Below are 13917 nucleotides of genomic sequence, written 5' to 3' on the forward strand. Positions count from 1 at the left end.
GCTCTAGTGTGGACTTCATACGCAAAACACTTCAAGGGCATACAGACAGCACACAAAAGCAGAACACCCTAATTACCAAAAGAGCTATCAAGACATCCTTAAGCATGATTTCAGGTGATTAAGACATGACACTGAGACTGACAGTAGAAAAATAACTCGGTGGGCAGTAATCAAATAAATCATCTACTTTTGTTTGGTACTTTTCTTTGAACAAAGGTAGAGTTACAGACCAAAAAAAAAAGTAGTTCTTTGAATAATTGCAAGCACAAATTGAAGGACAGTCTTCAAAACTAGGCAGTGAGACAGACAAAATTTGTGACTATATAATACCATCCGTCCATCCATCCATTCAGAAAATATTAATTTTCTGAATGGATGGATGGATGGTATTATAGTGGCAGAGCACATGCTTAGACATCACATCATCATCATCAATGCCACCCTAAAACATAAGGAAAAATTAGCAAAAAATGAACATTTTAAATGAACATGTGTGCCTATTAAGAGCCAGTCTCTGAGCAACATGTCAGGGATACAGTGATGAGCAACACAGACACTGCTTTTCCAGAGCCCAGGGTGATGAGGGATACAGGGAAATCAACAGCATGGTAAGTGGCTCAGGGTACTAGATACACCTAGTAGACATGTCCACTCTACTTGGGAGAAGTGGAGTTGATCAGGGGAAGCTTCTATAGGAAGTGACATCCATCAAGAAATTAGGAGCTGGAGGTGGGGGAAGTGTTCAGGGCAGATGCAATAGCACATACCTTCACCAGCACCCTATCCAAACAGAAGACGCCGTTAAAATACCTGGCCTCTCTCTGCCCACTTAGTCACGCAATCAAGTGATCAATCAATAATCAATTTACACATGCCAGGAATTGTCCTTGTTGTTGGGTGGCATGCACACACCTACACACACAAAAAAACTTTGGAGCTCAAAGGAAAGCAATGAGCAAGCTCAACTATACATTTCCAAAGGACACAAAGAAAGATTTGAGCCCTATGGGCAAAAAAGGCCACATGGGCTCAGTATCTCTTATCCACTACCTGCACAAAATGATAGAGGATCTCTCAACTACCCATTCCCTCCCTTGGTAATGGAAATAATTAACCTTTTGAGTTCTATCTTTCTTATCTGGTTTCTATTTTTAAGTGTTGTAAAAGGCCTTAATGAGTAATCTGCAACTAACATAGAAGGTTTGAGGGGGTGTGCTATTAGCAAAACTTGAATCAACTATGCTCATATACTGTTAATTTTAGGATTGAATGATGACATAATAATTAAACAAAAACTATTTAACCAATGTTTTCATCAGGCCCTCAAAGAAAATGTATTACCAGGCACCTAACTGGAGTCAGCTTTCAAGTCCCAAATGTTATATATCCTATATTCTATGAGAAAGATGAAATGCAGTGTATAAATTACATTTCTGCTGCTCTATAAAACACACTCTTGATGATTTTATGATGTGTGAGATAAAAGAAAAGGTACAATGTGGTTCGGCCAAAAAAAGGGGGAGTAGGATGAGCTTTAATCCCCACAACAAAGTAGTATTTGTGTGCTTGGTCATAAATACACTCTAAACACTATTCACCAAAAAAGCAATGAAAATATAATCCAGTATCTGTACATGCCTAGGTAGACTGTGCTCCCTACAAAATAACAGGCAACTTGTTGTCAAAGAAAAGAAGCTGGAGAGTTTCCAAGGAGATTACAGAGCAAAGACAGACCTGTCAACATGCTGTCTCCCAGTTTACAAAACCCACCTTCCTGAAGCTAACAGACAAAAGATGAACTGTCTAGTGATTTAGCCAAAGAAACCTCCCGTGAATGTCATAATAAATTACAGCGAAATGAAAAGAACAAAATGAAAAAGGTAGTCAGGGTCTTCCAGTTAGACACGGAGGACTGAACCTCTCTCCTCTTGAACACTCCCTGAAATGGGAGTAAAGGAATAAAACCAGAAGAAATCCATGGGTCAGAGAGGGTGGGAGAGCAGATTAGACAAATGTGCACATCTCTCAAAGAAGGAACGTGGATGGCAAGGGGGAACTGTCTTAGGTTTCCTCTTTCTCCACTCTGCTAAGGGTTTTTCCATTCTGCCAGCAGGGAGAGAAGCCAACAAGAAGCCAGCCAATTCATACTGGAGAACCCTTAAAAGGCTTAAGAACTGAAGGCACCAGATACATCTGATGGCAAGGGTGTGAGGAGCTAAAAACAGGAGGGCTGCTTGAAAGCAGACCTCCCAGATCCTTATCCCGTGCAGATTTACAATCAAAGTCTAGAGGGAATAAATGAGTAAGTCTCTGGTCTTGGGGACATGAGATGCAGCTGGTAAAGTACTTATTGAAAATAATGGGACTTAATACAACTCTGTGAGCTGAGGAGTGAGACCTCTGCCAGCCCCTTCTTTGACTAAGCTCCAAATTCTGGCTGAGGGAGGAGATTAGAAAGAAGGTCCCTTTTTGGGAAAACTGACGGCCTCCACAGGAAACACCTATAGATAAACTAATATCTGAAGGTTTCTCAATGAAATGGCAAGGCCTCTGCCCAATGTGCCAAGTATCTCTCATGTGTGCATGTATACACACAGACGCACGCAAGCATGCACACACACACACACACACACACACGGGTTCTAAGAGGCTTTTTGATGACAAATGTAACTCTAAATATCAAGTCAAGGATCACCAGACATTCTGACATAAAAGACGGAGACCAAAACAATCATAAAGAACTCAGGGGAAATAGTCACACTGCAGGGAGTAGAAAAAAATTGTGGGAAAAAAACCCTATAACATTTTCAGAAATAAACAAATCTACTGGATCCTTGAAACAAAACCAAAATGCTATTACAGATGAATATTCAGAAAATAAAATAGAGCTTTTGGAAATTCAAGAATGTAACAGAAATTAAAATTTCAGAACTGGGACATTAAAATGAGCAAATCTACCCTGAAAATATAACCAAACAATGAAGATAGTATATAGAAGGAAGAAGACAAGAAACCTAGAGGACCAATCCAAAAGGGCCAACACATGACTAACAGGCATTCTAAATAGGTACAGAGACAGAAAAACAGAGAAAATAAAAGAAGGAAATTATCTGAGAAATAACTCAATGTAACTTTCCAGGGAAAAAGGACCTGAGTTTCAACGCAGATGAGGGCCATTATGTCCTCTACACAATAAATGAACAAAGGCACCCCCTGCCCTGCCTCTCGCAAAGTACAACACTTTGAAGTTTCTGAGCATTGCGGACAAAAGCTTACAGAGAAAACAGGTCGCTATAAAGGATAAGGAGTTCAGCTGGTGCATGGCTTCTCAATACCAACAATGAAAGCCAGAAGACAATAGAGCAATCCCTTAAAACTTCTGAGGGAGTACGGGTTCCAGCCTATAAATCTATACCTAGCCAAAATGTCAGTCAAGTATGTGGGTGGAATAAAGACATTTTCAGAGAAACAGGTCTCAAAAAACTGACACCCCATTCATGCTTTCTTAGGAAGTATCTAGAGAATATAGCCCACCAAAGTGGGAGAGAGGAAATTAATCAAGGAAAGACATAGTCCAGAAGATGGCAAAGGGAAGCCCCAGGATGACCACTGTGGATACAGCCTAGAGAAAGCAACCAGTGACAACTAGAGGAGGATGACTGGGGCTCCAGGAAGAAGGCCTCCAAAGGAAGGAAAAAAGAAATGGAACTGATAGACTAGCTGATGTGTGGGCCAGAATGAAAGGAGTTGTATGATGCTCTCTGAGAACTAAGGGATGAACTAGTGACCACTACATAGGAAAGCAAGCATGTGAAAAATAAGGCAACTACTAATTCCAGGGGTTTAAAAAAAAAAAAGCCTTACAAGAAATTTAATTATAGCATAATGTGTGCCTTGGCTCTGAACAACATGTATACAGTCATACTAATGCAGACACTACAATTTGATTCAATTAAATCTTAAGACATAATTGCATTGGAAAGATGTAGAGGGGGGAGATATAAAGAGAGACACATGATGGCTTAAAGTAGGCACAGGCAAAAAAATCAAGAAACAGCAGTATAAGAACGCCACTTAGCAATATGGAGATATATACAAAGGAAATACCTAGAAGATGTGAATGTGGTTACCTCTAAGGAATGAGACTAGATTGAGGAAGGATTAGATAGATGTTGCTATTTTTCTTTATAAACCATTTAAGTATATTTGAATTTTTAAAAGATTGTACTTTTTAACTTAAATCTTTTACTTTTTAAAAATTAAAAGCTAAAAACTTGAAACAAAAAGCCCAACTGTCCTCTAAGATAATCAAGAAGCAACTCTCCTGTGCTATTCCATGCAAAGAAAGATGTAAATAATGAAATTGGTGTTCTAAAGGTTTTAGTCCAAACCAAAATCAGACATTTCTGGCTTTGTTTTTAACTTAAGCTGTTCTGCAGGCTACCTGAAAAATGATTATCTTCCTAATACCCTTATCGCCTCGATCAAGTAATAATGCACATGGAGAAAACAGCCCAGTACTAAGAAACAAGAGCCAGCAGCAGCCTGGCTCTAGTGAATCATAACAACTCAAGAGGACCAGCATATGAAAAGAACTGACCTATGAGCAACCACTGAGAAAGCACAGTGGGGATGAGGGATCAAAAGGCTGTACATTATAAGCTTCTAGCAATTCTTACTTCAAGACCCCCATAGAAATTCAGTATAAAAATTCCAAAGGTGTAAATCATACAAATATGAACAACTCTGCTAAGCCACATGCTTTTTTCTTCCTAATTTCAGGTATTCTTCCTACAGACGAGAGACATCCATTCTTTCCTCCCTCAAGCATTCATTCTGATTCAAGAAAACCTTTTGACTTAAATTTGTAAGACAACCAATTTGGTCAGCATTGCGAGAAAGAGCTGTTATGCTACTTAATGACGCACTTAGTTTGATACGGGCAGGGACTAGCTACATCATTTGTGGGCCCAGTGCAAAATGAAAATGCACTGCTCCTTGTTCGAGAAGTATTAAGAATTTCAAAACAGCAACAGTAAAGCATTAAACCAAGAGCAAGGCCCTTCCACAAGTATGGGGCTCTCCACCCCTGCACAAGCTGCCCACCCTCCTCTGGATGCAGGAGTCAGAGCAGTAAAGCCCTTTTTATAGTTTTTGAGTTACAGGTTGACAGGATGGGAGGAGGTGATTTATTGTTAATTGGAAATGGCTATCTGATAAAACTGCCAGTAGAAATAAATTCCCTGAAGTTTTGTTATTGACTCTTTAGAGAGAAATGCAAACATTTTGACATATTCAAGGAACTTGTTTGGAAAATAGTTCTTTGTTTCGGAGCTGAAATTTAAAGCCTCCTGAAATGTATTTCAGTTTAGAACTTAAAATTGTTTAATGGGTTGGTTTGGTGTCCTGCCGTGTCCAATTTGTCTTGAGTTTTTAAAACACAGTAACAAAAGGTCCCTTTTGGATGATCTGCATAATTTGCATGATAATTATGGCACTTTTTAGCTAAATATAACTGCAAATGTGAAGTTCACATTACTAAACAGCCATCTCCATCATATGTTTATGGAGATACTTGAATAGTATGTCTCTTAGCAACCGCTGACTACTTTTCAGATTTGCAGAGTGGTTGAAAGCAGTCTTTAGACAATATGCTACTAAAACTCTTGCCACCATAATCCACCGAATGAAATAATTTAAGGTTTGGCAATTCATTTTTGGTCTTGGAGGAGGGAGGTGTCACAAAGAACCCATTTTCCCATCCATCCTAATACAGATGAAAATTATCTTTCTTGGGAATAGGCAAAGTTGTTTCATAAGCCTAGGCAAGCCTATACACTTCCAGCTAAGTAACCTGAGCCTAAAATCAACAACATTACCATGGACACAAGTGCACTATGTAATCAGTCGACTATCTTAGATAAGTACATGACAGCTTTCCTATGTAAAGACTGAGATTAAGTACATACGAAATATTAAAGGTTATGTATAGCTAGATTTAGCAAAAATTACAATGAAATTTAAGTAAGCCAGTCCATTCTTAAGTTAAACAAACAAACAAACAAACAAACAAAACCTTCAAAGGTGCAAGTCACAGATGGTTTTGTCTGGCCCATATAAAAATCTGGATTTCCAGGTTCTCTTAAAAAAAAAAAAGTCAAAAGTTCTAGCAACACTTGGCTCACCTGCCAATGAGCCAACATTTAATACGGGTGAGCTGGCCATAGCATCCAAGTTCCCTGGGTCACCACTGTTTCCATCAACTCCTTTCTGTCACACCCAGATTACTTCATTATGTAACATTTGTCTGGCCTCCGTAATGATTGAATGCGCTTTCCCTGGCTCTCACATACTGAAAAGTACATGTGCCTGGCACTAATTACACATTTACTTCTAACACTGATTGGAAGAAATCAGTTGGTAAAGTGGAACTGATGAGAACCCAAGGACAGGAAAGACCATATTTAATATCTTAAAAAACACCCAACAGCCAGAGAAGAACCATTCAAGTAGAGTCTAAAGGGCTTTTCAATTTTATAGAATGGTAAAAGTTGGATTTCAAAAAATTGGTAACATGCTAGGTAAGGCACGATAAGACTAACACGATGTAACTTCCTGGATTGAGGCTGCTCTGGAAAATAACGACGAAAGAAGGTTCTCAAAACAAGAACTGATCCTAATAAAAACAGTAGTGACAGCTGCAGTATACCATTTACTGAACACAAACTACTGTCAAGAATTCTACTAAGTGCATACTATATACATCTGGACAACAACCTTACAACATAATTACTATCATATTATGGATTTTTTGCATCTACTTTCCATACAAGACAACTGAGGCATAGAATAGTTATGTAACTTGCCCAAGGTTGAGCACTGAAAAGTGGTAAAGTCTGAATTCAAATCAGTCTATACACTTAACCACAAGTCTACACTGCTTCCTGATAAGGAAGAAAAAGGAGAAGTACTGAAAGATGCTCTTGAGACAACACAGGAAGCTTTTCATTGAGCTTTAGATTTTAAAAAGACATACACAAATGACAAAAGGAAGGAAACACAAAAAAATGTTAAATATAAAAGAATGGTGTAATCTTACAAAAATTGTCTTAAGAAGGTTAATGCACAGAATCAGCTCAAGTTTATGAAAAAATGCAAGGCAACACAGTGAGAATATAACTGTAATTAAAATAGTTACTATTCTTACTGATTAGAACATACATGTTCATTATTTTTTAAATGCAAAAATTAAAGAAATACAAAAATTAGAAAGTGAAGATCATCACACATACCAGACAATTAACAAAAATTTGGTGTATCTCCTTCCAAAAATTTTAGTACATGTACAAATATTCCTTTTCCCCAAAATAACAGATTCAGGTTCAAGATATTGTACTGTTCTATAATGTGCATGTTTCACTTAAAAACAGATCATGTGTAGCTCTGAATCTTTTCACAGACAGATGAATATTTTATTATGTGAATGTCCACAGTTTATCCAATCAACCCCCTACTGAGGAACTTTTTAAGTGTTTACAATTTTCTAATCATCATTAATAACGATGTACTCAATATCCTTATACATACTGTTTTGTGTACATATCTGACTATTTCTCATGGAATTGCTCAGTCACAATTTGAGTCAATAGAATACTATCAGGTCTCTTCAGAGTATTATACCAATTTAATACATATGTATGTAATAGGTATCTATCTGTCTAATCGTACATTTCTATGAGTTTTATGACATAATAAGAAGGATCTTTTTCATCCAAGCCTCTATTGTGTCCCAGTCTCCTGTTTTAATTACTGTACTTTATACTATGCTTTAATAACTAATTTATTGTTCTTTTATACTATGCTTTAATAACTATCATTTTTTTGAAAAATTTCTTCTATTTCATAAACTATGAAATTTTCAAATAAAGAAACTCCTAAAGATTTAATTAGAATTACACTAAATGTATAAATTAATTTGGAGACCCTATGGACATCTTTATGATGGTAAGTCTTCCCATCCAGGAATATGGTACATTTCTGCATTTTTTTCTAGCCTTCTTTGCAAAATTTCGTTGTAAGTTTCATATAAATTTTAAATTTTTGTTCCAAAAGATGAAGGTTTTAAAACTAATACTGGAATCAAGAAAAATAAAATATCCTACCAATGTGGACAGATAATATAAGATAAGGAGGGTGGGAAAAGGGGGGGCTACTATTTAATAAACAACTACTATGCCCCATATATAATTTCAGCAGATATTTTTACTAGTCATAGTATTTTATCATCATAACAAGCCTACTTTGTTATAACTTGTAAGAGAGGCAACTGTTATTGCCATTTTACAGAGGAAAATACTGAGGCTCAGAACAGTGAATAATCTGCCCAAGTTTTCAGTACCTGTTTAAGACTGAAGGTCGGGAGCCTGTGTTTGTACCCACAGTGCCAACTCAGTTAAGCAGATTTAACAGCTCTCAGTTTGAGGGTATATCCTATTTCACTTATCAGTACCTCACTTATTCTGTTATCCCCATGTCACTCATGAGAGACTTAAGCTTGGGTGGCAAGTGTATTAACTTGCTGAAAATCACATTGCAAGTAGGCAGGAAAGCCAGAGTTTGAATGCAGTTTCTTCTTATCCCTCAGCTCATATTCTCAGCTCCTAAAATGTACTCAAGAGTATATAAGGGAGTCAGGATTCAAACCCAGGGCCCTCTAACTTTCCCTCCACTACATCACGTGACAATAGCTCAACTCTCATTTTGCTTTCGTGGATGGAGGAACGAGAATCAGAACAGATTGTGAAGAATACAGCTATCTCCTATAGAAAGTCACAGTAAATCTTGTGGCTAGAACAAATTATGTCCAACTGAATAAAAAAGTTATGAGTTGAGCTCAACATAACTCTCTTTGAGATCTTTGAGAATCCACAGAGAGCAAGAAATCTGCTCAAAGAAAAGGAACAAGGTAAACATCATGATTTGCAAAAGAGAAAAGTACGAGGGTTCCCACGTCTCATGTCTCTCAAAGAGAACCAGGCTAGGACCAGGGGCACCATGGGAGTCCACAGGGTAGAGAAGAAAGAGGGGAAAGAGAGGGCAGGCAAATGAATGAGCTGACTACAGGGTACGGAAGTATGCAGGACCTGCCAGCTCAATGACAGTTAAGGCATGGTGGCCAGAGGAAAAGGAGGGTAGGGTGGGGTCGGGGGTGACAGGGCAGAATCTCAGCAATAATGCCTCGAGCTCCAAAAGGCCCCCCACTGCCAGCAGGTCCCAAGTCAGGACCAAAGCTCTGAGGAAGGAAGCTCAGGAGAAGTAAGCAGGGGATCAAGGCCCCACTCCAAGAAGGTGCTGGGATCCAGGCAAGTCATCAGCAAACTTAAGGAAGGAAAAGGAACAGGAGGCCAACTTTACAGGTGACCTACATGAATGAACAGGGTAATCTGGAAGATGGCAGCTAACAGGCGCCAGAGCTCATCCCCAACATGATAGTCAATGCACTGGTTGGTCACATGATTACATTCAAGTACCACTCAGAGGTGATGCTGATTCCACCAATACCCTGCTTCACCCTTTCAGGACTGATTCAGGCACTGGGAGGAGCCCTCGTCTAAAGGATGAGTTCATCAATAGAACCAGCAGAGAGAAGATGAAGAAGGCAAAAAAGTTGAAAAACTGAGGCAGGGGAGGAAAGCATCAAGTTTAAGAAGAAGGGCTTCACTACTTATTCTCTATTTCTTGTCTCTGGCAAAACCCGGGAATAGATGATCAAGGCCATGATTTGCAGGTAGTCAGGGCGACGTTACCAGTAAACAGCTGCGGCCCCCAGAAGTTCACCAATGCCCCACGGCAGATGAATAGCATTCCCTTAATGGTAAAGGTCCAAGGCCCACAGATGACAGGAATGCTGTAAACACACAGTCCTGGCTTTGACCATCGCATCTGACAAAGTCTTATACTCTCCTTATAAAAACAAATTCTAAATGCAAGGATGATGATATTCTAGAGTAAATTTCTAACTGGCTCAAGGAGGAAATTCAAAGACTGCTGATTAGTGAATCTGTGCTTAAATAAAGGAAGTTGCTCAGGCATGCCACAGGCCTCTACCCTCAGCCCTGGCTAGTTTAACAATTTTAATCAATGGCTTAGATGAAGCCAATTGCTAGTGTATTTAAGAAAGTCACAGACATGATGATAGAAGGCACAGTGAACAAGGTGGTAAAAAAAAAAAAACAAAACAAACAAGCAAACTGCAAAATCAACAAGAAAAAGGGAAAAATGGGTACAAAAAAGCATGCGTAAGACTAAATTAGAAGTCAGTTAAGACCACAAGCTTATTTAACGTAAGTAAGCAGTGTCACAGAACAGCAAGGAGAGCTAATGAGACTTCCCCTTTAAGAAACCTAACATCCAGACAAGGGGATGGAGACCCCAACTCTGAGCTGCACTGGACTGATCAGGCTCAGGGCACGGTGTGCAGACACAGATGTCATCCTTGAAGACAAATTGACACATGTTGAAGACTTCAAAAACTGACAAGTGAGACAGGGTTGACAGAACTCAGGACTCAGTCTAGAGCAGAGAACAGATACTGACAGCTGGTAGGCTACCTCCAGAAGGCAAATGGCTTCACAGTTCATCCTGAACAGGATTTTAGAACTACCAGAAAATTTCACATAAAAATTTGGATTTGGGAGGGGAAAAAAGTTCTCCCAGAAAAAAAAAATTGGCAATAACTGAAGAAAGAGGCGTAGTCAAAGTTCTTCTCAGTTGGAGCTGGTCTACCTCCTATTGTCTGACATCTGGCCACCAGACTATTATAAATGAGCTTACAAGAATTTGAGTTGTAACTGCTGTTCTGGAGAAAAAGAGGTGAGAGGTAAATATAAAAGCTGTGTTCTAATACCTGAAAGGCTATGCCAGGGCTAGTGACATACTAAGGGACTATTCTGAAGAAATAAGGCCAAAGGGTATGAGTCATAAGGAGGTTCAACATAAAAAAGAATTTTCTAACAAAAATGGAACAATCAGCCCGGGTATGTGGTCCTTCCCCACTGAAAAAGGACAAGCAGAGGTCACCTGTTATCGGGGTCTCAAAGGAAACTGATTTACTGGGTAAAGAACTAGAATAGTCAACCCCAGTGTCCCTTCCAAGTCTGGCTTTCTCTGTTGGTTTCATCTTCAGAGCTTTATGATCATCAGTACCCACCTACCATGCAGAGCACGCTGACTGGGCCCTGCACGCTTTTCATGTAGGAAAAGCACTGGCTTCACAGTCAGATGGCAGGATTTACTGTTTCCATGTCAACTAAACACAGGTTCGACTGTAGAATCATTATGTGATCCTCTTGGGCACTTTAATTTACCATAAGTGTGAGAGAACATTGTTATTTCGTTAGTGTTGAGAAGCAGGGGCTACTCCTGCCTTGAAGTCATTCCAAGTTACAGTGAGGGGACTCACAGGGAGGCATCATGGTATAATGGACAGAAAACCAGAAGAGGAACTGTGCTTGGGAAAACTGGATAATTTTCTAGACCTCAGATTACTCATCTATAAAATGGGCATAAAACTTAGCCATGTCTGCTCTAGATTGTTGTAAAAATCAAATTAAATAACGGTGTTCTGACAACCATACAGTGCTACAGAAATGCAAGGACTTTCCAAGACAAATACAGAACTATTATGTCTTGCCTTTGTGTTGCCTGAAATGCATTCTGCCTCCTTGGTACAAGGATCTGGACCAACCTACCCATTTCCCAGTGATCATTTACCTGCCTCTCTATCTATATATCAAACCGCACTTTCCCAAGGCTTCTCAATCTAGTATATCAAAAATTCTGAATGTATTAATTTAGTGAAGGAGGGGGAATGAGGTGAGCACTGAGGTTATCACTCTTTGTCCAGATAAGGCATAGGAGAGCAATTTCCTGCCAAAGTAATGTGTTAAATTTGAAGTTCTACATACTGGCTCACTAGGAGATATTTATTCTTTTTAACATAAGGCATCTTATTAATCAGTTAGAAAGGAGCTACAAGAGTCTATACACCAATTGGCTCAAGTGCCCATTTTTATACGTAAGTGTCAACAAAAAGGGCAGGGAGATAGTATCTAAACATTCAGGGCCGCAGAAGTGCCCAAGTCCAGGATAAGAAGATATGATAGTTATAAAATGTAAAATGACAAATCAAGAAAAATGCATAGATACCCCAAGAAATTCCAAACAGGTAGGTAAGCGTTAATCTCTTCAAGGAAATCTTACAGGGTTAAGCTACTTCCTAGCTGTGAAAGCTTACCTGTACCCTGACTCTGATGATTTATTAAGGGTTATTTATGCTCATAGGCCATGCCTATGAGCATAAATAGTTTGAAATCCTTATGCAAACAGAAGTTTTCAAGCTACATAGAGATTCACACAAACTAGGCTTATATAAGTGAAATTCCTTCATAATTAAATTTTAAGAAAACTGCAGGGATTTGAGCATTAGCATTCCTTGCTGTTTAAAATGTAATTAATTTCCAGCACAATAAATTAAAGAGGTACCTATTACTTTTAACAGGCAATAATGGAAACTAACATGTGTATCTATTTGTTTACAGGGTGATGTAATTGTCACTGCAAGATTTTTTAACAAAACAAACATCAAGAGAAAATGAGATAGTGTTATCAACTGAAAAACAAATATATGCAACCACAAGAATGTGCTTACCTGTAATACAAATTTCTGATCTATGTATTTTTTGGCAATGCTGGGTTGGAATTCTTGGCTTTCCAAAAATCGTATGAAAAATTCATATACAAGCTGCAACAAATAGATTATCATTAATTTCAAATTATAATTCACTGAGAATAGTATCAAAAACCATAAAAAGTTCTAATACTAAAACTTACAGGGAGGTCAGTGGGTTTTAATATCAATCAACTAGCCATGTTAGCCTTTCTTGTAGCTTTCAGTTGCTGTTATAATTTTTAACTTTTAAAATTTAAAATATGAAAACATAGCCAAACAAAGCAAATAAAAATCTCCCACAATCTCACCATTCAGAGTAACCATTGTAAACATTAACATATAAACCTCCCAGCTTTTCTCTATGCTTCTACAATATGCCAATGTACTATAAATATATTTTTTTACATAGTTTTCAAACTACTTTTATCATCTTTTACTAGACAATACATTGTGGACAATTTATGCCAACAATATCTAAGCCATCATTCTCAGTAACTACAAGCACTCCATTATACATAATTTATAATAAATAATTCCATTATTCATAATTAATTTAACCCATATCCTATGCTTAGAATTAAGTAGTTTCTGAATTACTTCTTTATTAAATTATGCCACAATGCACGTCATAGAACATACATCAGTGTGCACTTGCTCAATTAGTTCATAAAGAAATAATTCTAAAAGTGAAATTGTTAGATCAGAAGAAATCCAAACATTACAGGATTTTCAACACTCATTACCAATTTCCTTTCAGGACGTTTATGGTAATTTACACTTTACTAAGTGTAATTTACTAAGCAATATATGATGGAGTATCAGAATATTCTCATCTGCGAAGAGTTAGAATATTCTCATACACAAAGTAAACCTCAAATATCTGTTCTGTTAAACAGTGGGAGATCACTGGTTATGCTCTTTGTAAAACAAATCTAGGTTAAAGTATACATTAGATCCTGGTGTAGTATACAACAGTATATCAAAACTAGGGCTTTTAAGAGACAAACACTGGGTTGAAAGTCCAGCTCTGTCCCTTACTGTGTAACCCTAGGCAAGTCAATTTCTCTGAAAGTCTGCAGCTTTAACTGCATAATGGGGATGATAATCCCTAAGATTAAATGTGACAATATACATATAAAAAGTCCTCTGCAAAGTGACTAATACAAATCACAGCATTCTCAAACTTT

The 13917-nt window shown here is 38.0% G+C and overlaps 1 protein-coding gene across 2 annotated transcripts in view; it reads right to left on the reverse strand.

Moving 5' to 3' along the window:
• The window catches only part of PPP2R5E (protein phosphatase 2 regulatory subunit B'epsilon), a 132217-nt gene that overhangs the window by 22962 nt on the left and 95338 nt on the right, over positions 1-13917 (reverse strand). For both annotated transcript variants that reach the window (XM_031453828.2, XM_010976667.3), the window contains exon 5: positions 12710-12802. In XM_031453828.2, coding sequence (XP_031309688.1) covers positions 12710-12802 — 93 coding nt within the window. The remainder of the gene's footprint in view (positions 1-12709; positions 12803-13917) is intronic.

The sequence above is a fragment of the Camelus dromedarius genome, chromosome 5 (genome assembly GCF_036321535.1).
Source record: "Camelus dromedarius isolate mCamDro1 chromosome 5, mCamDro1.pat, whole genome shotgun sequence".
In the NCBI taxonomy this organism is placed as follows: domain Eukaryota; kingdom Metazoa; phylum Chordata; class Mammalia; order Artiodactyla; family Camelidae; genus Camelus; species Camelus dromedarius.